This window comes from Oryza brachyantha, chromosome 7, assembly GCF_000231095.2.
Source record: "Oryza brachyantha chromosome 7, ObraRS2, whole genome shotgun sequence".
In the NCBI taxonomy this organism is placed as follows: Eukaryota; Viridiplantae; Streptophyta; class Magnoliopsida; order Poales; family Poaceae; genus Oryza; species Oryza brachyantha.
The window spans coordinates 389,833-413,644 of NC_023169.2; the positions used below are offsets into that span (position 1 = coordinate 389,833).

A 23,812-nucleotide genomic window follows, 5' to 3' on the forward strand; every position below is an offset into this window, starting at 1 on the left:
TCAACTAGGGTTGTTTTATTGGGCTCGTACTACTTTAATACAGACTTGGTTTTTTTTAAAAAAAAACTTTACTGTCTTCAACTAATACCAAATGGATGAGTTACGGAAGATTACAAGGTAAGATTGGAAGCAATTTATATAGAAAATGATTGATGCGATATGTATCACTATTTAGTTTCATTATGAAACAAAGTTTAAATCCTAAAAGTTCTTGTATTTTGGAATAGAGAGTACATACCAGGCCCTGGTACATACCATCAACTCATGCATCATTTTTTTCCCTGAGAAGAGAAATTACTTGGGAGAAAAACTAGAAGGTAAGAACATATTATGGCCTTTAATTATCACATTCCTTGCCATTTTGAACGCCTGGATATTTGCAAATGACCATCAAAACTGCACGGAGTGACGGCTTACCAGATCTAGTACTATATTAGTGTAGGAAAACTGGTAGCACATCTAACATTTGACCTCAAGACAGCATCCCAAATACTAGTAACAATTAACATCGTTTTGTAATAATAATATTACTACTAATCAATCCTCAAGAAGAAATAATGGTGGAATGCCAACGTTGGTGTTTGCAAAGCTTTTTCTTCATCACTCGTCGTCACTATCAAAAACGACCGCCTTCCGACGATGAACAGCCTGCTGTTTTCTCGGTGGAGAATCGTCGTCTGAGTCGATCTCCTTGCGCCTTTGGCTACCGCCCCCAGATTCTCTCCTCCGTTTTGGTTCCTGCACCAGCGAGAGGAACACCATGTTTGTGTTCATCATGTTTCTTAAAAACATAAACAAGGCAGCACTCTGAAGCCTGACCACTGACCTATTATTACTTATGTTGCAAGTTAGTGAGCATAAGCTTATCTACAAACATGTCGCTATTGTTTTTCTTTCCCAATAATGAAAATCTATCTGATCATATCAAGATGTATCAGGTCACAACTTAATTTACAAAAATGCAACATAAATTTGCAAACTAGGGAATAAGCTGAGCCATAAGATAATATCAAACAGATCTTATTCCTAGTGGCTACTGTCTATTTTAAAACCTTGTCCTCACATGCTGCAAAGTATTTCATTCTTTAATCTCTATACTATGCATATCCATGAAAAAACCTTACTCTTGCTAAATTGGAAGCTTGCGACAATGCTAATTTGTATCACATTGCTAATTGCTAACTTGTTAAAAGAAAACCAGGAGTTTTGAGGCCATAAAACAGGTCTTACCTCAATTTCTTCATCTGACATAGCTGCTTCTTCTTCCACATCTTCCTCGTACTCATCCTCTTCATCAAGCTCATCTTCCCTTCCCTGGGTTGGTGAGTGCTCAATGTCCTCTCCTTCAGTTTCATACTCTGATTCCTCCCTTTCACTCTCAGAGTATTCATTTGCCTGACGGCCTGGTGGACGAGCAGGAAACGTTGGTTTGCGAGGAATGTTTCTGTTCATACTTGACTGAAAATGTGCAAACAACACAGATTATGTATAACCAGCAATACATTGGTTAAAAATAACAAGGGTTACATGCTGATGTTGCTCACCTTCTTTGCATTAATTATGCGCCTCTCAGCTAGTGCTTCAGCCTCCAATTCATCCTCAAAACGACTACGAGCTGGCATCCGGCGAGAACCGTATTGATGGTCAGGTTCCTCATCCTGCCAAAAATGAAAAATGAATAAATCATTGGGTAGAACCGGTAAATAGTCTTATTAATGGCATGTCAAACACAACCCCCTGCCCGAACCCACTAAAAAGGCAACATCACAGCACTTTTTACTCTCCACAAAACAGCTGTTGAACAGATTCATCTAAATCCAAGGAAACAATCATGAGCTACAACAGCAGAATAAAATTAACCATCTACCCTGGATCTGAAGATGGGTCTTGGGCTTGACCAACATTGAAATACAACCAAAGTGGCCCCATAGCTAAATCGGAAAGACTAGAGAACATTCAAATGGCATTGACTAGTGAGAGTTAAAAGGATGCACCTACTAAATATTGGTTATCACTAATATTAGAACTGTATAATATGAAACAACATTATTGAAATTACCAAATATTGGTAAGGCCAATTTAAGTCAGAAACCAAACCAGCCCTAATTCTACCAATGACCTTAAGTGGTAGAAAGAAGGGATGATAAGAAACCCACCTCATCTAGCGCATCTTCCAAAAACCCAGGAGAAAGCTGCCGTCTTTGCCTCGCAGGCTGTGTGTACTTGCGGTTAACCTTTTCTCTTTTGCGTTGAAGAATTGAATGGGCTCGAATATTTTGGCCCTCAGCCTGCATAGTGAAAAGGGACAAACTTTCAAACATAAAGGAAATACAGAAAAGCACGGAACAGGATTAATGCATTTACTATATCAGCATGGTAACTAGTTGGTTAGTGCGCCTTCATAAACGGGAATTTCACCTTATGTAATCTATTTTTCATGGAGAGTTCACTGGAGCATGCCAAAATAAATGCTATGCAGTGTAAATCATTACATTAAGAACATATCACGCCATAATAAATTTTAGCCCCTTAGATTAAAGCTAAAATTCTGTGAACCTAACTAGAACATGTGTGGAACTGCCACAGAAATTGAGCTTACAATCTATAAACAACAGGTTTATTAATGCTTGCTTATGCATTGGAGAAAAAATGCAAGATAAACTGAAAATGCACAAACAAGAGAATTAACTGGATACAATTGCAGTTTTGTTGGAAACAAGACCTCTGTACATTGACATCTGTGGGGTGACAATACAAATTTCTTAATCTTAGAACTCATTCTCTCATCATGCAAGGAAAAATACAGAGAAAGCAACAAGATTGTGGGACTCATTCAAATGACTTCAGAATGACATACATCTTTATTTTTAGGATAAATGTGGTAAAAAAAATATTTGCTCTTTATCCTTCAAGAGATTTACGACTGACATGCCAAGGTTTGCACATAATGTTTGTAGACAATTGAGAATAATCCATTTACCAATTATAGCTAAAAACGTTATTGCATATTTGCACTCTAAGAAAAACAATTTTCTTGCTGATTGCCACACTCTAAAAGCATCAACTGTCCTCTCAGCCGTCCTATATAGTGATGCTGACATGCTATCTGCTCAAGTATAGACAAATTTGAAGCTTGTATTTCTATGGAGAAGACCATTCTTGTAGGTTGCAACAATAGTACTTTAGTGGCATTTACTAAATGGTACTAGCTTACTAGTTTTGCTAATCTGTTAACTTGTTCATCAACTATCTGGTATAGATTTGGTGTCTTCTCAAATCTCTCATGGGCAGATACCAAATTATATTTACTTAATTTGAAGTTTGCATTCTGCCTATCTTGTTGATTGCTCTACTCTGTTAAGTATTGCATGCATCCAGTTCCTATCACTTAAAAAAATAAGGAAAAAAATATTATAAATGCACATATTACATCAAGTCCAACGGCTATCCCCCATAGAAGTAAATGGAAGGTGAGCATGTAGCACAACATAAATCATGTCATTTTGTACATAGAAACCTTATCAGAAGCAGCATGCCAGGCAAACTCCGAGTCATGCACTATGTCATTCAGTGTTACATATACCAGTGAATTAAGTAGTTTTTAGTTACCCTTTCTTTTTCCTGCTTCACTCTCTCAGGATCCTTAGATTCAATCCATTTTTGCATCTTAACCGTTTTCTTATTCTGAGAATCAACAAGAGCAGTTAATAAACGATGTGATTTCGAAGACAATGAAGATGGCATGAATCTCATTTTCCGTAAGAGCCTTCCTTGTGATTGAAGGACTCCCTGCATTACAATTCAAAATTAATCAGGTTAGTGAGACCTACGCAGTAAGACTTAAGAAAATAAATGAAAAGAGAGGTGGTACCATGGTAGGAAACATTGCTGAATTGCAGATAGTAGTTTACCTTCCCATTCCTCAGGAACAGATGGGACTGATCATGATGCGCTTCATGTACAGATATATCAAGAACTTCATTGCCAATCAGCAGCTGCATGGTCCCATCTTTCCATTTTACAATCCGTGCATTACTTTCACACTGCAACAATGCTCACATATCATATGCATAGCCACATAGGTGCACCGATCACCTGTCACAAACTACTTAAATGCAATGACAAAAAAAAAGAGCAGGCATCTTATGTTACACACAAAACAGTTTCATTTGTGGGAAAGCACATAATTAACGGTTGTGCAGTTGGTTATAAAAGCTACTTCACAACCTAGATTATCATAAGAAATAAGGAGCTGCCCACAGCACCTTCAGGGAGGAAAAATTAGAAGATAGCAATGTAGCATAAAGTGCATAAATGAGTGTGTAACGATAAAGGATTTTGAAATGTTAATTAAAAAACATTCCACTTACAGATGTTGTGCCATTAGCATTTTTAACGGTTCTCCACCGCACGATATTGTCCTCCAGTCGTATCCTTTTTTTGGTCCCAGATTCATCTGTGACAAATACATCCTCCTCCACATATGTTTTAGGATCAAAAGGCTTCGGGTCAATCCCCATAATGTTTGATACCTTGATCACATTCATCTACAAGTTAAGAAATCAGTCAGTCACGAAAACACCGTCATTCAGAATAAACGCGCAGCACAAAAAATTTAAGCATTGATCTTACACTCCTAGTAATGCAACAGCAAAGTTCTCATCAATAACACCATGACATAGAAAGAAAATCTAACTATATTAAATTGCCAATGTGACCATGTCACATAATAAGTGTAGGCATGGAGTTCATAGCGCACTGGTTTTTATTTCTTATATTTTACTGTACCAGTCTAGTGTGCAGTTCTCCACAGCAAGATTAAAGCACAGAATATCAACAATTAAACAGTAACAGATAGCAAAGAATAGAAAATAAAAAATCTGGTGCACATACAGCAATACAATAAATATCCATCAAAGATAACTAATGTCTGCCAATATACAATCATCACATCAAAAAAGATAGCAAGGCTGCATGGTCAAAGACGAAATCAAAATATTAAGTCAACTCACCCTGTCAGGTTGAGCTGGTGGCTCCTTAAGTGGAACCACCAGGTTCAATGGTGGACCAACTGGTTTCTCTTTTGGTTTCAGTTCACGATTTTCATCTGACTCATACCTCATATCTTCATCAGCCACTACATCCTCTGGCTGCATATCCTTCTCATAGTGACCTTCATCATCCAGAGGTGACCTCTACAAAAGAAAAGGAAGAAAATTTGAGTACCCAGTGCATCCAGAAAAAGATAACAGTTAGTAGGTGTAAAAATTGATCAAAGCTGACTGGAGCAAAGAAATGGACAGGGAGAAAGATTTTGGGATAAATACGCAATCAGCGAGGATGCCACCTGTCCTAATAAATTTGTTTACATAGTTGAGCACCAAATAGTACCTCTGAATTTGAAAGAAGATAAAACACATAATTCTCTACATGCTGAATTACATGGATAGCTTTCTTGATATTCAGTTAAAACCACGTGCCAACAAGTCATTATCATTAGCATACTGTACTTACATCCACAAGTATCTAACAAGCAATTAGTAACTACAACCACATTGCTTAGTGCAGAATATATAGAAGATGGATCTGTTTGGAATCTCGATGAAGATCATTGCTGGTGTTTTTTAAGCCTAACAAAAGGTATTCCTACTTTAAGCCTATAAACTGAAAATAATTTGAGCATCAAAATCTCACATGGGAATCTTCATCAATTTCATGTTGATCATGATATGGAGCAGGCTCATCTTCATCACTATCACCAAATACATCACGGACAACTTCATGATCTCTTTCCTCCTCAACAGGCGAGCTACATAAGAGTGTGATTTTTATGAGTTGCTATTATTACAATTGTAGGGGGGATAAACATATGCAAAGAGTGCATAACCAGCAAAATAAGACAAATTTAATCATTTACTTGATAGGTTGTTACATTGTAAAGTCAGATCAACAAAGCATGTAATGCATATATCATAAGTATCAATTTGATTATTTCCTTAACCTTGCTTTCCTTTTCTGACGAGGCTCCTCATCTTCATGAGCTCGACCAGCATAATAGCCATCTTCAGACCCCTCGGATTCAGAGGCAACAATTCCTCTTCTTCTGCTAGCTACTGCCCGCTGCTCATAGGCTTCATCCTCACTATCCATGCCTGTTGCATCATTTTGCATCACGTGATCACTAGGTTCTCTTTCTGGGGAGCTCTGGACCTTTTCCCCATCACTTTCTCCTTGATCAAGGTCAGGCCGATGAGCTTCAGCTTCACTTTCTTCTTCCATCCCAACTAGTCCCTCGCTTTCACCTTCTCCTTCAGCTTCCCCTTCCCCTCCATTATCTGCCTCACCTTCCACTTCTTCCTGCACAAGGACATCAACAAGCAAGCGTTGCATCAGATAGCTGCATCTAGGAAAAAGTGGGGCACAAGAAACCTACAGGAACTGAACTCTGTGGCAAGGCCAGCAAGGCAGAATGCTTTGATTTTTACACCATGCTATGTCCAGTACGTTTCCATATCAGTTGATGCACCCAATGTCACTAAAAAACTACCATGATACAGAGGATTTACACTTAGGACTGAAAGGCTTGTGTGGTAGGTGTGAGGAACAAAATAGTCTCAAAAAACCAGTGTGGCAAGTGTGAGTAACAAAATGACGGATTTCTGAAATTCCAGTGGTGTTCAAGAGGCACGCCATACCTCCGCACCTGAAATTACAATTTTGTACTAACAGAGTTGCCGAGATGTTTCTTGGAAACTTGGTTGGGATCAAAACGAAACACGAATCTAGGGTTCGTCGATAGCCAAGTCGCGAGATGTATCCCACCCGAGCAAACCTAAGCCCTAGGCCACAGCCACAGGACGGGGGCAGCAAGCAGGGGAGGGGAGGGAAGATCGGAGGGTCTGGCTTACGGAGTGGTAACCGGAGCGGGCGTGGGCGTCGTCTTCGTCGTCGTCGTCGTCCACCACCTCGTGGCGGAGCTGCTGCTGCAGCTGATGCGGGTGGTCGTCCTCGTCGACGACCTCGACGTCCTCCTCCTCCTCTTCCTCGTCCTCGGACTGGTCGCCGAAGAGATTCTGCATCATCTGGTTCCGCGTCTCCTCCTCCACATCCCTCTCCCTGTCGCCGCCCGCCATCGCCGCCGCCGCCGCCGCTCCTCTCCGTCTCCGATTCCTCTTCACTTCGTTCGTTGCGTCCCACCCCAACCAGGATGCCTGACAACACGGCCCCACATGTCATTCGCTGTAATGTCATTTGGGTTTATATTAACCGTACACGTTTGAGGCTATATCTATCCAAAAATAATATAATAAATAATATAATAGTACATAAAAATCTAGATATCTCTATGTGCAGTATCAATATGTGAGTAAATATATTATTAGGACTCTATAATATTTGATTAGGACAATCTTCAAAAATAGACCCCTCCATCTTTTCCATCTCCAACAAATTCCCTATAATTAGATCCAAATATTTTATTGTTTGCTAGTTAGGCAAGATGAGACTAACTATTAAGTAAAGATCAATCCTTTATGTAGTTATTGATACTACATAAAAAGATCAGTCCCTAGTCAGGCCGGGAGTGTGGGGCCGAGCGACTAGGAGAAGTTAGCGGCGGCCTTTGGCGTTGCGGCAGGAGCAGGCGGCGGCCAGGAGCGTAGGGGGTGGCCGGAGTTGGGGAGAGTGGGGGCGAGAGCCAGCGCCAACCGATTGGAGTGGGGCCATTTGGCGTTGTGGCATTGGGGCGATAGCAGGCGGCGGCCTTCGGCGACGCATTGGGGTGGGAGCTTTCATCGGCGTGGTGGACGCGAAGTTAGTCCATTGGATATGTAAATCTAACGGTGCAAAATCGATTTAGTAAATCATGTTTACATTTGCTTGGGTAGCTATAGAGAAATGTTAACTCCTCCTTTTATATTAGTATAGATACACATAATTTTCTGTTGAACTCACTAATGTAAATTGCAAAATGATAGTAATTTAATGTACTTTGACCTTTCGGTTCAAACCAAACCATGAAAGGATTTACCTTCTAGTGTCACCGGATCCTAAAGGTTTTACTTGCCTAAAATGTTTTAAATCAATGCTTTCACCACTCTCAAGAACCTACAAGAGAAATATCAAATATTAGTGCTTCGTAAAGGTGGTTATATTCTATATTTATACAACAGAATAAATCCCAAACACACTAAGCTCAGTTCCATCCAACTAAACTCCAATAAAGTATTGAACGTCACCCTGATCCACACGCAAATTGGATGCATCTCAAATTAGAAATTGCAGATCAATATATCGAATAACTTAGCAAATTTTTCCCATGTACATTACTACGGTACCTTTTAATCACGCATTGGTGGTAGGTGAAACAGATTCCAAAACTTTTTACCTGTCCATATGATGAACATTAACAGGTAAATTTGGCTTGTTTTCATTACTGTGGAAGATTTAAAAACCAAGAGCAAGAACATGCTGGCAATGTGATCAGTAGCATACCACTCTTTGTATAATTTATCGACTGAACCGTGATCTCTGCCTGGTTATCAATGGCATCTCTTGTTTTCCTAACTGTCACACGGTCAGTTTTAGGACTTTGAACAAACCTGCACAACGAAGAGAAAAAAAAAACATCAGGTAAGTAATGCGCTAGTCTTTTACATGAAAGCTAACCTATACTGTTAAAAATTTTAAAAATAGCTAATTTACAAAAGCCTAAGATTTGCTAGAAAATTTAAGAGCCTTCTAGTAGAATGCAATAAAACAACGCAAAACATGATCATCATTAACCTGCACATTGCGACTAAAACACAGGAATTAAATACAACATGCTTGGACTAAAACACAGTGTCAACGTACATTTTGCTACAAGTACTCCTAATTGCAGATCCCATACACAGCAAACATCCATTTACATTGCGAGGATTATGTTGGACAAGATCAACTGCTTCTTGATTACTAAAAGATCAACTACTTCTTGATTACTAATAGTCTCCCATAGTCCATCAGATGCAAAAAGGATGAATGGACCAGTTGCCTCATAATTAGAGAAGTCCTGCGGGCGGAGACGGACGACTTGAGGGCTGGGCTAGGGCGGCATCCTGTCGGGCGGATGCAGCTTCCTGCGCTAGGCGACGGCGGCAGCAGCGTGCCGCGGAAGGGGGCGGAGGCGGTCTCCTCGCCAGGCATCTTGCCGGAAGGAGGCGGCGGCCTGCGCCGGAAGGGGGCGGCACCCTGTGCCGGGCAGAGGCTGCTACCTGCGTCGGGCGGCTCGTGTTTCGCGGTAACGTTGGGAGAGCGTGGTTAGAGGATGTGTTCTATGTAGTATTGCAAGAGAGATGTTTCAAAACATTCTGGACCATTGGATGTGTGTATCTAACAGTGGAACATGGATCTACTAAATCTAATGTACACTTGGTGGTGTGGCCATAAAAAATTTCCAACTCCCCCTTTATTTTGGTGCGTAATACATAATGGATTTTGTATCTTTATTTATGCGATTGGTAAGAAAACATATGGATTGTTGTGTGTAATATATAATCCTTTGTATTGTGGTAGAAGAGTTTTATAAAATCGCATTATTAACCAATTTAAATTAATACTATATCAAAAACACATAAACTTATGAGAGCAAAACTGGTAAATCATGATAGGTCAAGTAATTTGTAATCAAAATTATGGTTTTATGAAACCTAATGATTATAATACTTGCGGTTACGTGTTACATGCCAAAAACCTTATGGTTTAGTAAAACCTGGTACATAATATGTGCCACTTTCTAAAATTTACTCTTATATTTGTTTCGTAATATAAGGGGGCGTTTAGTTCCCAAAAATTTTCAAAAAAACATCACATCAAATAAGTATTAAACATAAATAAAACGAAAAATTAGTTGCACAGTTATGTGAGAAATCTTGAGACGAATCTTTTGAGCATAGCTAGGACGTAATTAGCCATAAGTGTTACGGTAACCCACATGCACTAATGACGAATTAATTAGGCTCAAGATTCGTCTTGCGGTTTACAGTCCAGCCGTGAAATTCGTTTTTTCATTTGTGTCCGAAAACCTCTTCCGACATCCGGTCAAACGTCTGATGTGACATCCAAAAATTTTCATTTCACCCACTGAGCTTGCATAGTTACGCAACAAATATATTATATATTATTGTAACAGTATTATAACTTTTAAATTCTATTTTAGATTTCATCAAGGTTTATAAGCAGAAAAATTAAAAAAAATATATGACACATGTTTTTAGTACGTTACTCGAAGCCCAAGGCCCAAACTTCTGTAGCGAAGAACGCGAAACAAAAATACCCGAACCCAACCCAACCCAGCCCAGCCCAGCCCAGCCCAGCCCAACCCAACCCAACCCAATCCCATTCTTCGTGGTGGTGGTGGTCGTCGTCCTCCTTCCGCTGCACGATTAGAGCCATTGTAGCAACTCAACCTACAAGCGGCGAAGGATTTCGATTTCGAGTGGTAAAATGGTTGGCTACCCGAGCAACGTAACCCTAATACTCCTCTGGTAGTTGCAGTATATCCAAATCCCTCCTCCAATTCGAATTCGATTCCCCACCCCCACCCCACGCTCCCTCCCCTCGAATCTAGGGTTTCGCCGGAGCCATGGACCCCGGCGGCGGGGCCGGGGGCGGGAGGAGGGCCGGCTTCGAGCGCGCCTGCCGCCTGCCCAACACCGTCCACTCCGAGATCGCCCCCGCGCTGCCGCTCCCCACGCTCCCGCCCGCCCTCGGCGACGGCGACGACCGCCACGACCAGCCGCTCGCCGACCCCGACCGCCCCGACATGATCATGCAGGCCGCCAACATCGCGCGCATCCTCGCCCACACCGACGTCTCCCACCTGTCAGTAATTCCCTCCCCTTCTCCACTCAACTCGCTCCCGCTCCCGCTGCTCGTTCTTCATTTCGCTTCCTGTCATGAATGGCGCAGGGGCTTCACGGAGGCGGACAACGTCCACGCGGATCCCACCCACTGCTCCTGGCTCTGGAGGGAGGTGCTCAACCACAACCCCGACGCCTTCCGCATCAAACCCCAAGGTAAACAATTGAACCTTCCCTAGTAGGACTTGTAGCTTCCAATTCCAAAATGGACACCACACTTACTTCTCTGGACTCTTTGATTACTATACCTATGGTGCACGCTTGCTTCTATACTAGCTTTGCCACCTTCAACTGCAGAATGTCACACTGACTGCCTTGGACTAACCGACGAAACATTTGGTATGCTGCTGTCTCGTGCTATTGTTTATATGTGCTGGTTTGCACCTTTTACTAGAGTTGCATCTCGTTTGTTAATGATGTGTTGCATGCTGGAGGAGTTGCTACTCTGCTCAAGGTTAAAAAAAAATCTGATTTCAAGTTTCAACATTCCCGGTTTGATGCCATCAACTTTGCTACCAAAACTAAATTCGGTCTATTATTTTGTTTCTTTTTTCTGTTGAAGGCACTTTGGAGTTACATTCTTGGTTATCTATGTTGTACAGATCTGAATTTAGTTCACGACAAACATACCATTTTCAAATGCTTGCCAGTCTGTCTACACTTTATAATGTAACCTCCCGTTGTGGGTTAAGTTTCCTTGTAATGTTGTGCTGAACTTGCGTCTACCTCTGGAAAGCTATGTGTTTGTCAGTGAGTGATGCATACAGGATTGATGTTGCCTATGTCTTTTGGTCTGGGCATGTCTGTGTAGTAGTACCCCAAATAACACTGTATATGGTATCGACACCGTTGGGCCCCTTAGTTTTGCCTAAGCATAATGATTTATTTTAGTTTGTACAATAGAGAACAACTAAACTTCATATCTTGACTTACAGTTTTTATCTGTTTACAATGACCTGCCATTTCGTGATTCTGATGCTGATTCTGTTTAGTGCTTGGTTGGTTGAGTTGCCACAAGGCTCAAGCCTGTTTCCCATAAATATCATGCTGGAACGGATGATCCACAACTACCTTCTGGCCCCTTCAATATTATCTCTCTCATGTGCAAACCTCTGTATTGTCATCCTGCCTGTCCACCACCATTACACAGCTCCACATTCCATTAGTGGTGCCTTTGTCGCTATTCTCACACTTCAGAGCATTTTGTATTTCACCCGCTATATTGCCACCCTTTTAGTGAGCTGTTTGCAATTGCTGGGAGGTACTTAATATTTTGATGTACTTGTATGCTATGGTACACTTCTTATTTGATCATGCAAATATTTAGTTCCAATGGATTTGGGCTACAAAGATGAAATAGTTGTTAGGATAAAATTACACTTTAGGCACAGGAATGATTATCTTTTCTCTGGCATTTACTGGCCATGTCACGACATTTATCTGTCAGGTCATCCTTGTTACTAAAATCCTTGGTTGCTTGTATGGTGGTACTCTAGGCGCATCCTAATAGGACGGTCCTTTGTATGGAACTATGGATGTCCCCATGATGCATATTCAGATGGCAATTGTCAGCATCTTTTTGATCCTTCTAGCTGGTACTATTCACCCAGTGACCAGAAATTTGGCATACCATGCCGATATCTTATCAATAGGATGCCAAGTATATGTTGCAAGATGCAAATAGAGGGACTAACTGAAGATGCATTGAAGTAACAGGATCAAATGAGCACGAATTAAAGTGGAGAGGCTTAGTTTGCTAGGTACCCTGAACTTAAATAAATCCTATTTAACAGCAATTTCCTGCCCTCTCTTAGTATGCACAAATGTCAATTGTACGATATTGGGGGATTGTATGAAGTTAATTTTGATCTGGGATTGAGAATTGGTAGCTGCACAGACTTTATATGGAAGGATTAAACGATTCCATGACCTTTTAGTTTGTCATTGCAAATAGTTGCGTTTGCATATATGCATTAAAAGAATTGTCGACTTTTATTCGAGCAGCACCTGAATATGATTCTCACTTATTTGAGAAACATTGAAATATAGCCTACATAATTATCCGAGTCCCCATTTTCGTAATAATTAAGAAATTTGATGCTACTCAATATTCTAATGAGTTGAATCCAAGAATTGTAGCAGTGAGGGCATAGACTTTTGTTACTCTTGCTCTGGGTTTTATTTCCGAAAGTAGTGGGTGAAAAAAAATCGTTTTGTAAAATGAAAAAAGTGATTGTAATAATGTTACTGTTACATGGATCTATAGAAGTTGATAGATTTGCTTGTGTGCGAGTACCGTACCGCTATTTTCCTTTTCTGCACCTGCATGTATATGTAATGCTATTAATAACTAGTTGTTGTCAAAATGCAAAATGTAAACATAGAAAATTTTCAAGTTTCCTTTTTCCCCATTTGGGCTGCTTGTGTCCTTGCAAAATCATGGTTCTACCTTTTTTCTCAGTTTTCATCATGTCAACTTGGAATTTAGAGCAGTGCCTCAATGTATATTTATAGCCTTTGTGGTAATTGTACATTGAAGCAAACACTATCAATATAGTGAAATATGTGTTTTCGCTTGAGAAGTCCAATTCACTATGTGGCTTACTATTCAGATATAGTTCAAAGAATCTACTTTGTTTTTTGGAGTTGTGAATGCTTTGGACTGTGTTACTCTATTGAGCTTTATTGCACATCATATCTAACTGCCAGTTACATTGGTCAAGTTTTTCAGTTCCCCTTGAAGGCTATGAAAATCAAAATCAGGAGCACGAGAAGCATTTTGAGCATGTCACGCCAAACTTTAATAACATGCGAAAGGAGCATGTATTTCCTCGGGATGACATTATCCCACACAGAGAGCATCTTCAGGTATGCCGTATGCTAGATACCATTTGTTTCGGACTACAAATGCATAGTGCAATCTAATTACTTTATCTTTGTGCTATTCTGTTTTCTGTTGTAGAATAATCTATCACCAGATTCAATTGCTTCAAAGAAGCCAAAAGTTAGGAAGAAAGAAATCCACAATTCTGCTTCAAGTTCTGACCCCAGCATCCCTAATAGTCAAGGTTTATTCTTGTTCATCTCTACATTTTTCTCCATCTGATTTCATTTTCCCCCCCAAACGCTCAGAGGATTCCTGTTTGGATTATTTAATGTAGAAATCATCGGCAATTTCTGTGAGATGGTAGAGGATTTCTGTGGAAAAGCAGAACTTCCTGATGATGCAGATGGTGATGAGTGGCTATCAATTCCACTGAATGATGCTAAAGTTCTTGTAAATGAAATCACATCTGTTCGGTCAAAGAAGATTTTGCATGAGATTCCTATGGATACACTTGCAAGGCTATTACATGTGATAGACCGTCAGATCCGGTGTTCTCAAGGTTTATCAATCGATGTGAAGGAAAATGTAAGCATTATAGTTACAGAGTTTATTTACTTCAAAACTGCATATGGCTCTACAATATGTTGGGTTTATAGCTAACAAGTGCTTGGATGTCCTCAGGCTGATGCTGCAGATGCTGAACCCTTGGTTTTCTCTGCTTTGGAGTCGATTCATGCAGCATTAGCTATAATGACCCACCATGACATGCCAAAGCAGTTATATCGAGAAGAAGTATGTACATTCTGAGTTCTTTTCCCATTGTTTTGTTGAAACGACATTGCTGAGGTATCTGACCCTTTTGTTTATGCCAGCTTATTGAGCGAATTCTGGATTTCTCACGGCATCAGATCATTGATTGTATGGCTGCAAGTAACCCAACTTTTCGAGCTCTTTACAAACCAGCTGAAAGAGTCACAAATGATGGTAGTCCTGAACCGTTTTTCACTGTTTATGCAATCTTGGCCTTTTTGTTTTCTCATCACCTGAGTCATTTGTCTTTCTAATCTGAGTACATGGATGAATGTGTTTATTGTGCTTTTGATACTTGATATTTACTGAAAGACAATTTGTATTGTGTGCAAAATTTATTATGCCCTGCTGGCCTGTAGACAGTAATTTATTTCTGTAATTGCTGACTGTTTAGTGGTTGAATTTTGTATACATCACACAGATGTGCATTTATAATTTTCTCTTTTGGGTTGGGTGCAGGTGATGAGGATGAAGAAGACATGGAAAATGGACCAGCTAACAAAAGGAGGCGTACTACTACTTTAAACATGAGAAAATCTTCTACAAACAGGTATCATTTTTGCTGTTTAGCATTTGCTGTTTTTTGGCGGTATTCATGAATCACTAAACTTTCTTTTTCCATGTCAGAGTTTCTGCTTCTATACATTCAGCTGTACAGAAACTATGCTTGATTTTGGGCTTTCTTACGGAACTTCTGACAACAGTGCGCTTATCAGATAGTTGTATCCTGCAGTTAGCAAAAACATGCTTTACTACATTCTTGGTGGACAATATGCAACTTTTACAATTGAAGGCAATTTCTGTCATTTGCATGGTATTTTTATTTCCTGTTTACTACATCATTTTCTGCTCTTTCAGTTTTCAAACGATTTTGTTCCTTATCTTTCAAATTCTTACACAGGTTTTTTCATCATACACACAACACAGGACTTACTTGGTTGATGAAACACTTGTTCTTCTACGTAAGCTACAATTTTCAAAAAATGCTATTAGAACTTACCATCTAGCAGATGAAGAACATAAGCAAATCCAGATGATAACAGCATTATTAGTTCACCTGGTTCAGTTCAGTGCAAATGTTCCTGATAATTTAAAGGGAACAGTAAACTGGAGCACTATTGTTGATGCATCAGTTGATGCTAGTTATCCAATCAAATGCCATGAAGCAGCAACGGAAGCTTGTTGCCTTTTTTGGACCAATGTGCTTCAACGTTTCACTGCTGCTAAATCTCAGGATATGTCAGAAGCCAAAGGGATTATAGATAACCTTGTACAGGACTTGCTAACCATACTAAACTTGCCTGAGTATCCAGCTGCTGCCCCAGTACTTGAGGTAAATTGTGCTTAGCAGTTCTGTTTCTAAATTTGAAATCCTAAATGTAGCTAAATACCCTTGCTTTGCTATGAATAAAAATATGAATTATGCATATCTCAGTATTGTGTGGAATAAATCAGTTGTGAGATTTTTAGAGCAATTTGACCCTGTAGATTTGTAGTGTGTTTGCATAATAAACTTGTGTTTTAGAGATGAAATAAGATAGAACCAATATGCAGGACTTTTTTTTTTTTTTGTAATATTAAAGACATGAAGTTGTTGGTAGAACATGTACAACAGAGTTGGTGGGTGCCACCACCATTGCCTTCTTTTAGAAGAGTATAGAGTATAGATATAGATGTTTGAAACTTTTACCTGCAAGAAAAGAAATGTTGTAGCACTTAATGCACTGTTTTTTAATCAAAATTCAATGTACTTAATCAGTTTTCTTATGCCCTCAACATCGAGTACCCTTGGATTTATATGCAGGTTCTCTGTGTGTTACTGCTTCAAAATGCTGGATTGAAGTCAAAGGATACCTCTGCTCGTTGTTTTGCTATCGATCTTCTTGGTGGTATTGCATCAAGGTTGAAGCGTGATTCGGTTATCTGTAGCAAGGAGAAGCTTTGGATATTGCAAGAACTTACTGATACTGAAAGCGATGGATCAAAAATCTTGAAGAATAAATGCTGTGTTTGTCTTGGTGGAAGAGGTATAAATATGGGATGTGATGTCTGTGGAAGATGTTTCCATTCAGATTGTGTGGGTGCTGTTAGTCAGGAAAACTTACAGTGTGATTATGCCTGTCCGTTATGCTTTTGCAAACGGCAGCTCAGTGTGTTGCAATCATATTATGAGTTACAGAATAAAGAGAATGGCAAAAGAAATGCTGCCTCTCATCGGAAGAAATCTACTGTACCTGATGAGCTGACAGCAGTGGATATTGTTCAGCAAATACTTTTGAGTTATATTCAGGAAGCTGGTCCGCAAGATGATGGGAACCTGTTTACACGATGGTACGTTTTATGGAATCTTGCTCCTGTTTTTCAAATGTGAACGAAGTTTGATTATTATTTTATGTGCAGGTTCTATCTCTGCATGTGGTACAAAGATGATCCACATTCTCAAGAGAAGATTATCTACTATCTTGCCAGACTGAAAACTAAAGAGATTCTGCGGGATTCTGGTAATGGTTTGGTATTATCCAGAGATTGGGCTAAGAAAATTTGTTTGGCACTTGGCCAGAAGAACTCATTTTCTAGGGGGTTCGATAAAATTCTTTCCCTCCTTTTGGTATGTGATTATGCTGCTGATTTCCTTGTCTGATTTCAGTTGAATTATTTGTTCTGGAGTTAATACCTAATACCCTTCTTTTTCAGGCTAGCTTGAGAGAAAATTCTCCTGTAATAAGAGCAAAGGCCTTGCGTGCAGTGAGTATATGGCTTATGAAAACTATGGATTCACCATTTTCATATAAACATTAGCCTTCATTGCCAAGTTCATAATTTCTATGTAGGTCAGCAGTATAGTTGAAGCTGATCCTGAGGTCTTGGGTGACAAACGCGTCCAGTCTGCTGTTGAAGGAAGGTTTTGTGACTCAGCTATTTCTGTCCGTGAAGCTGCACTTGAGCTTGTAGGTAGACACATAGCTTCACATCCTGATGTGGGCCTGAAGGTGAGTGGACTTGTGAATTTAACCCATGCCAAATTTTTTGGATCTAAAAGGTATTAACTTTGCCCTGTGCCACAACAGTATATTGAGAAAGTGGCTGAGCGGATAAAGGACACAGGAGTAAGTGTTCGCAAACGTGCGATCAAAATCATCCGTGATCTGTGTGCTTCAAATCCAAACACGGACACCACTCGTGCCTTTGTGGAAATTATTTCTCGTGTTAATGATGAGGAGTCTAGTGTACAGGTAAGTTAACAAACATTTACCAGAAATGTAGCATATTTCATATTGATTGTACCAGAAATGTATGGTATCTTGCATTGCAATGGTATTTTTATATGTTGTGGGTCTATCTGTGATGTGTATATATGAGTTTCCTTTTTTTTTTTTGCTATTGTGCACAGATGTGGATAGTAGTACCTATTAGTTACTATTACTTGGTGAACTGTCTTGCATGTATAAAATCAAAACCATACAATCTCTTGGAACTAGATATGGATACACAGAGTTAGACTATTCTCTCTTATTCTTTGCTTTTGCTAAACGTAGAACCTCATAATCTAGATTTTTTTTTGCCCTTTATGCATGTAATATTCAAACATAATACTTGAAGGCCCACTGGTAGTCTCTTCGTTCACGTCTTATTTTTTCCTGCTTGGTGTCTTAAAAGTGAAGCTTATAATATAACAAAATATGCCAAATGCATATTTGAAACAACATTTTGTCTTTTTACCATTTATGTTAATTATTAAGGCTGATCTTTGTTATTTTTGTTTTTAGGATCTTGTTTGTAAAACATTTTATGAGCTATGGTTTGAAGAACCAACTGGGAGTCATAAGCACTTGGTTGCTGATGGTAGTTCAGTTCCTATGGAGATTGCAGTAAAGACTGAACAGATTGTTGACATGTTGAGAAATATGCCCAATCACCAACCCCTCATTACCATTATAAAACGTAATTTGGCTCTTGATTTCCTTCCACAGTCAGCTAAGGCGACAGGCATCAACTCATCATTTATGTTATCCCTACGGAAGCGTTGTGAGTTGATATGTAAGCGCTTGTTGGAAAGAATACTGCAGGTATTTTCTGACAGTTTGACGTTAGCAAGATTTGGCATTAGCAAGACTGGTTCTTACACATCTTTGTTATGAAGGTGGAAGAGGGAGCTGCTAGTGAGACTGAAGTCCATGCGCTTCCTTATGTGCTTGCCTTACAAGCATTTTGCGTTGTTGATCCCACCCTCTGCACTCCTGTAACTGATCCTTCTCAGTTTGTTGTGACACTTCAACCATACCTTAAGAATCAGGTGATCATGGGTTTCCTTCAGTTGAACTTTATGTTGCCATGTGATCCAGTCTGAGTAACCCACGCCAATCTCACTAACTTCCTCAATTGAAAGATCATTTAGCATAGATTGAATGATTAGCTAGCATTAATATGTATATATTTGGTCTTCCTTCTATTACTTTGGTTATGTATGTCATATTCTCGAGTTTACGACCTACAACTTCCTTACCTTTTGCAGTACATCACCACCGTATAGACTTTTAAGTTAGACCAAGTATTTCATTAAGTAGTAACTGTACGCTTGGTTGGGTATGCCTGGTTGGTGATGATTAAAGTTCAGCATTTTAGCTCAACGTTTCCTTGTACTTTTCATGGACAATTCAGTAATTCCTACTAATTGTGACTGCCTGGTGTTTACTACTTACTAGTGTCCTGTGGCTGGACAATGTGTGCCCTGTGTTGCTGCAGAATGTAGAACCCAGTTCTATGTTAAAGAATTCCAGTGTCGAATGATAGGCAGAACATGAGTTTTGATTATGCTTATTAGAAAGCTGATGCAATTATTAATGCAACAAGTGAATTTTTTCGTACAGCATGAGTTTCTAATGTCTTTTGCTGCTATACATAAGAATCTTTGGAAGTATTTTATTTCTAGTTAGGTAGCCCGTGAAACTGTTGAGATAGTTATGTTCTGGGTGTTAACGTAGGTACATTTATTTCATGTGAATAAACTACAAATTCCTTTGTTTATTGTTTTCCCTACAACTAGATTTTGCACTGCTCCTGATCTTGTATGTCAACAGGTTGACAATAAATCAACGGCCCAGTTGCTTGAAAGTATAACTTTTGTAATTGATGCTGTTCTTCCGCTCATAAGGAAGCCACCACAATCTGTGGTTGTAGAGCTAGAACAGGATCTGAAGCAGATGATTGTTCGGCACTCTTTTTTGACAGTTGTGCATGCCTGTATCAAGTAATCCTATTCCTTCTACCCTCACTTTTGTTTGATGATCATTTGTCCATATGTACATTTTCATACTCCATGTTACTATGTGCTCAATTTTGTTGAGGACATTTTGATACGGTATCTCTTGTATGGGTTAATCTGGCAACTTTCTTTAGAGTTGATGCTAGAAAAACATACATGGTCTATGATTTGCATAGCCATGGGAGGGTTTTTGGTAAACATGATGCATATCTAGTGTGTAAGATAAAATCTCTACAGCTATAAATAGGGTGATGCTGCATATTTTACTATTATCTGTCAATAGTTATGATGTTAATAAGATTGAAATGCAATAAGTTAACTAAAAGCATTTTGTTTGTGAAGCATCAATATTTGCATGTCACAATTGCACACCCTCATCTCGTTCAAGCATTGGTTGTTGAACTGACATTGTCTTATGTGGATTGTCCTGCCTTTTGTTTATATTAATATTGTGCTCTAAACTTCCCTGATGATTTATTTCTCCTTGTTCACTTTGATTGACAGGTGTCTTTGTGCCCTTAGCAAAGCAGCAGATAGAGGGCCAATGTTATTGGAATACCTTGTTAACATTTTTTATAAGCATCTTTCTGGTTCTAATTCTGATAGTCAGGTATCATACTGTGTTACTTGTTTGATTGGGTGAATTTCAAGTTTATCTAAATTGCCATGTGTAAATCTTACCACCATAGTTTTTTTCCCATTCTTTACATTCTACTATATTTTAGTTTTCCGTTTCTAGTTGTATGTCTCAAAATTAAAACCACTGTCACTCCATAGTAAATAAGCAGTCCTGTATGAAATTTTATTCAAGGAATAATTTAGGAAATTAAGGACAATTTTGCATTTTGTCCTGTATGAGATACAGAAACTGTTTTTTTATTTGTCGCAATGTTCTTTTGCTTGCAATGCTTTGTAGCTTATTTATTCTGACAATCTCATCTTTTTTTCTGAAACTCAGCTTTTGGGCCGATCATTGTTTTGTCTTGGACTCCTCCTTAGGTATGGTTCTCAACTCATGGCAGCATCTGAAAATCAACTTGATTTCCCAAAGATTATTGACTTGCTCAAGAGGAGGTATCTTCTCAAGGATGATTTCAGCTTGAAGGTTCGAGCTTTGCAGGTATGCGCTTGAATCAATAGACTTGTTACTGCACTTAGCAGTACTAGCAGCTAGATGGATGGCATGTCCACCCTATTAAATGACTGACTATTGCCTTTATTGTTTCATTTCTTTTCATATTTACAAACTATAAATGATATATGTCTCTGTTTGCAGGCCCTGGGGTACATACTTATTGCAAAACCTGATTTTATGCTACATAAAGATATCTTAACCCTAATAGAGGCATCACTGTCTTCTGACGTTGATTATAGACTAAAGGTATAGATGCTCTTTCAACATGTAATGGCATATGTCTGTATAGCACTATATAAATTGGACCCTTCTGTCCAGATTCAAGGATTGCAAAACCTTCTTGAGTATCTCCGTGATGCGGAAAGCCAACTCAATACGGAGAGCACCAGCAAGCCACCTGTACACTATGCAACAAATGGTGGTAGTGAAGTGCCTGTTGCTGCTGGTGCTGGAGACACTAACATATGTGGTGGTATTATCCAATTATATTGGAATTCTATTCTTGAAAGATGCTTAGATATAAATGATCAAGTCCGTCAAAGTGCACTAAAGGTGAATTAAACCAATGTGCATATTTTTACACATGCCCTCTATGTTTTACAAATGGAAAACAATAATTGTTATTTTTCTTTTGTAGATTGTTGAAATTGTTCTTCGCCAGGGTTTGGTTCACCCCATTACCTGTGTTCCACACCTTATAGCACTAGAAACAGACCCACTGGAGGGGAATTCAAAGTTGGCTCATCATCTTTTAATGAATATGAATGAAAAGTATGGTGACCCACATTCTCATTCTAATTTTCCCTTTTGGGAAAAATCTTTTGATAGATTGGAATTGTTTGCAGGTATCCTTCATTTTTTGAAAGCCGATTAGGTGATGGCCTGCAGATGTCCTTTCGATTTTTTGAGTCCACAATTAGCAATCATAACATGGTGGCCACAAACATGAAATCGAATCCAATTGCCTTTGTTAAACCTGGGATATCTCGAATATACCGTCTGATCCGTGCAAACCGGAATTCCAGGAACAAATTTGTACACTCAATAGTCCGTAAATTTGAGGCTGACAACCGCAGTTACCCCACAGTTAGCTTTCTTGTGTAAGTAGCCAGATTAACTTATGCTTGTCAACGCTGTATTATTGGATGATGTATTTGACTACAAAGTTGAATTACAATTGCAGGTACTGTGCTGAAGTTCTTGCCTCTCTCCCGTTCACAAGCCCTGATGAGCCACTTTATTTGATATATGATATAAATCGGGTTATTCAATTAAGAGCTGGAGCAGTTGAGTCAAGTTTGAAAAATTGGACTTCCATGTATCAGCACCCAGAAATGGTGGGCATGCCAAGAGACACTGGTGATGCTGTTATGCATGAGGCTGGGGGATACTCAAACCAAAATTTGATTGATGTTTCTCAAATGATGCTTGGCAATACATGCAGCATGCCAGTTGTTAACATGGCCAAACTTCAGGTGAGTTGGAGATAGTGACTAGTGAGAGTTCATCAATGCATAGATTTGGTGTGCTTTTGTTTCTTTTTTCATCTCAGTTTGTTTTTGTTTTCAGGAAGATTGCCATGGTGCGATAGCTCTGCAGCTCCTTCTCAAACTGAAGCGACATCTGAAAACTGTCTATAGTTTAACCGATGCCCGCTGTCAGGTTTGCCTTTCCAGCCCTATAATTGGATATTATTAATCCTAAGATAAGATAATTTTACTGAGACAAGTTCTATTTGAACCTCACAATTACAGGCATTTTCTCTGAAAGATCCACCAAAATCTGGTGAAACAATCTCCAAGCAGAATATCCCATTTAACATTAGTAATACTAACACCAGTTTGCCAAGCTGCCATCAGGATGCAGCACGTGTCTACCAGGTAAGCGATACTGAAAAATCCTTGATTTATGGGGCATAGAGTTGTACGTTTTATTGCCTGGGGGCATGGCAGGCCTGCTTTGTGTAAATATTTGATGTGAATTTGAGCATGTCATGCACAGGATTTCAAGACAGTGCTGCGAGAAGACACTGTAGACTACGGAATGTACACTGCTTCGGCCCAGAAAAAGCGTCCAACTCCAAGAAGCTCAACGAGAGTAAGAAGGCCAGCGGCTGTTACAAGAGGCCGTGGCGGGGGTGGTGGTGACGATGAAGACACCGAGGACGAAGATTGGACTGGCAGGGCAAGAGTGCTGGACTTCAGCGCTCAGGGTGGGCGAGTAACAAGGCAGAGGGTTCAAGTATGACTGTTGACTGCTTTTGTACATTGTAGGAAATTTTATAGGTGACATGGGGTGGGGGACTTAGGTTGTCTAGGGGCCATTTTAGTATATAGAAGCAGAAAGGAAAGGAAGATAGCTTTTACTTAGATGCCATTAATTTGGAGCACTCCTTTTCTTGCTTGCTGTTGCCCATTTTAGTTGTTGTAATGTAATTGTTGTCGGGCTCTGGCAATACTGAAAAACAGGTTGTGCTCCTTTCTAATTCAATGGAAAAGAAAGGGTTTTCTTTTGCTTCTCACTTGATGTGTATGTAGACTTTACATCTATCTGTATGTGAATGCCAGGTCAGGTCAGAGTTGAGCCTTATGCAGTACGTGCAGGTGTATGGTTGTGGTTTGAATCGTTTTTCCTCTCACAAGCACATGCCATCCGCTGGATCTGTAATTGGCATGGGTATTCACATAGGCACTTAACCTATTACAGTCCTATATCATCAAATATTGTCTGTAATTGGAAATGCTAACCTTACATAATCAAGGATGGTCATACAGTAGAGCCCTCTGACATAACAGATGGACATAACTGTACTCCCTCCGTGTTATATTATACGACTTTATAAAAAAATATAATACCATCTACAATAGCAAATTAGTATA

General features: G+C 39.5%; 2 protein-coding genes across 4 annotated transcripts; one reads left to right on the plus strand and one right to left on the minus strand.

Moving 5' to 3' along the window:
* Positions 1-406: 406 nt before the first annotated feature.
* Positions 407-7,216, minus strand: LOC102717909 (protein LEO1 homolog). Its single transcript, XM_006657339.3, has 11 exons — positions 6,909-7,216; positions 6,002-6,357; positions 5,695-5,809; positions 5,013-5,195; positions 4,371-4,547; positions 3,912-4,043; positions 3,610-3,789; positions 2,157-2,288; positions 1,545-1,658; positions 1,231-1,458; positions 407-738 (listed from the first exon to the last, which is right to left on the minus strand). Exons 1-11 carry the CDS (start codon positions 7,131-7,133, stop codon positions 601-603), a joined length of 1,980 nt encoding a protein of 659 aa, XP_006657402.1. The 5' UTR covers positions 7,134-7,216; the 3' UTR covers positions 407-600.
* A 3,226-nt stretch (positions 7,217-10,442) lies between these two features.
* Positions 10,443-23,454, plus strand: LOC102718188 (sister chromatid cohesion protein SCC2). Of its 3 annotated transcripts, XM_040525750.1 has the most exons (30): positions 10,509-10,523; positions 10,607-10,860; positions 10,948-11,054; positions 11,175-11,237; positions 13,630-13,766; positions 13,861-13,966; positions 14,060-14,310; positions 14,407-14,517; positions 14,598-14,709; positions 14,995-15,085; positions 15,163-15,349; positions 15,437-15,868; positions 16,340-16,866; positions 16,936-17,143; positions 17,230-17,280; positions 17,367-17,525; positions 17,604-17,768; positions 18,303-18,602; positions 18,677-18,829; positions 19,614-19,783; positions 20,303-20,408; positions 20,757-20,918; positions 21,075-21,179; positions 21,252-21,485; positions 21,571-21,704; positions 21,779-22,033; positions 22,117-22,408; positions 22,503-22,595; positions 22,688-22,813; positions 22,935-23,454. In XM_040525750.1, exons 2-30 carry the CDS (start codon positions 10,622-10,624, stop codon positions 23,178-23,180), a joined length of 5,322 nt encoding a protein of 1,773 aa, XP_040381684.1. In that variant the 5' UTR covers positions 10,509-10,523; positions 10,607-10,621; the 3' UTR covers positions 23,181-23,454. The 3 variants fall into 3 exon arrangements, with proteins under 3 accessions (XP_040381685.1, XP_006657403.3, XP_040381684.1); XM_040525751.1 differs by having other exon boundaries at positions 10,443-10,860; positions 11,196-11,237; XM_006657340.3 differs by lacking the exon at positions 11,175-11,237 and having other exon boundaries at positions 10,443-10,860.
* Positions 23,455-23,812: the final 358 nt, after the last annotated feature.

Bases quoted from the DNA above. Each gene is read 5' to 3' on its own strand.
- LOC102717909 (XM_006657339.3), bottom strand. From the start codon at position 7,133: ATGGCGGGCGGCGACAGGGAGAGGGATGTGGAGGAGGAGACGCGGAAC. The intron at 4,044-4,370 runs GTAAGTGGAATG...GCATTGTTGCAG, and splicing joins ATGCTAATGGCACAACATCT to TGTGAAAGTAATGCACGGAT. The intron at 1,659-2,156 runs GTGGGTTTCTTA...CATTTTTGGCAG, and splicing joins TGGAAGATGCGCTAGATGAG to GATGAGGAACCTGACCATCA.
- LOC102718188 (XM_040525750.1), top strand. From the start codon at position 10,622: ATGGACCCCGGCGGCGGGGCCGGGGGCGGGAGGAGGGCCGGCTTCGAG. The intron at 14,518-14,597 runs GTATGTACATTC...TGTTTATGCCAG, and splicing joins AGCAGTTATATCGAGAAGAA to CTTATTGAGCGAATTCTGGA. The intron at 17,144-17,229 runs GTATGTGATTAT...CTTCTTTTTCAG, and splicing joins AAATTCTTTCCCTCCTTTTG to GCTAGCTTGAGAGAAAATTC.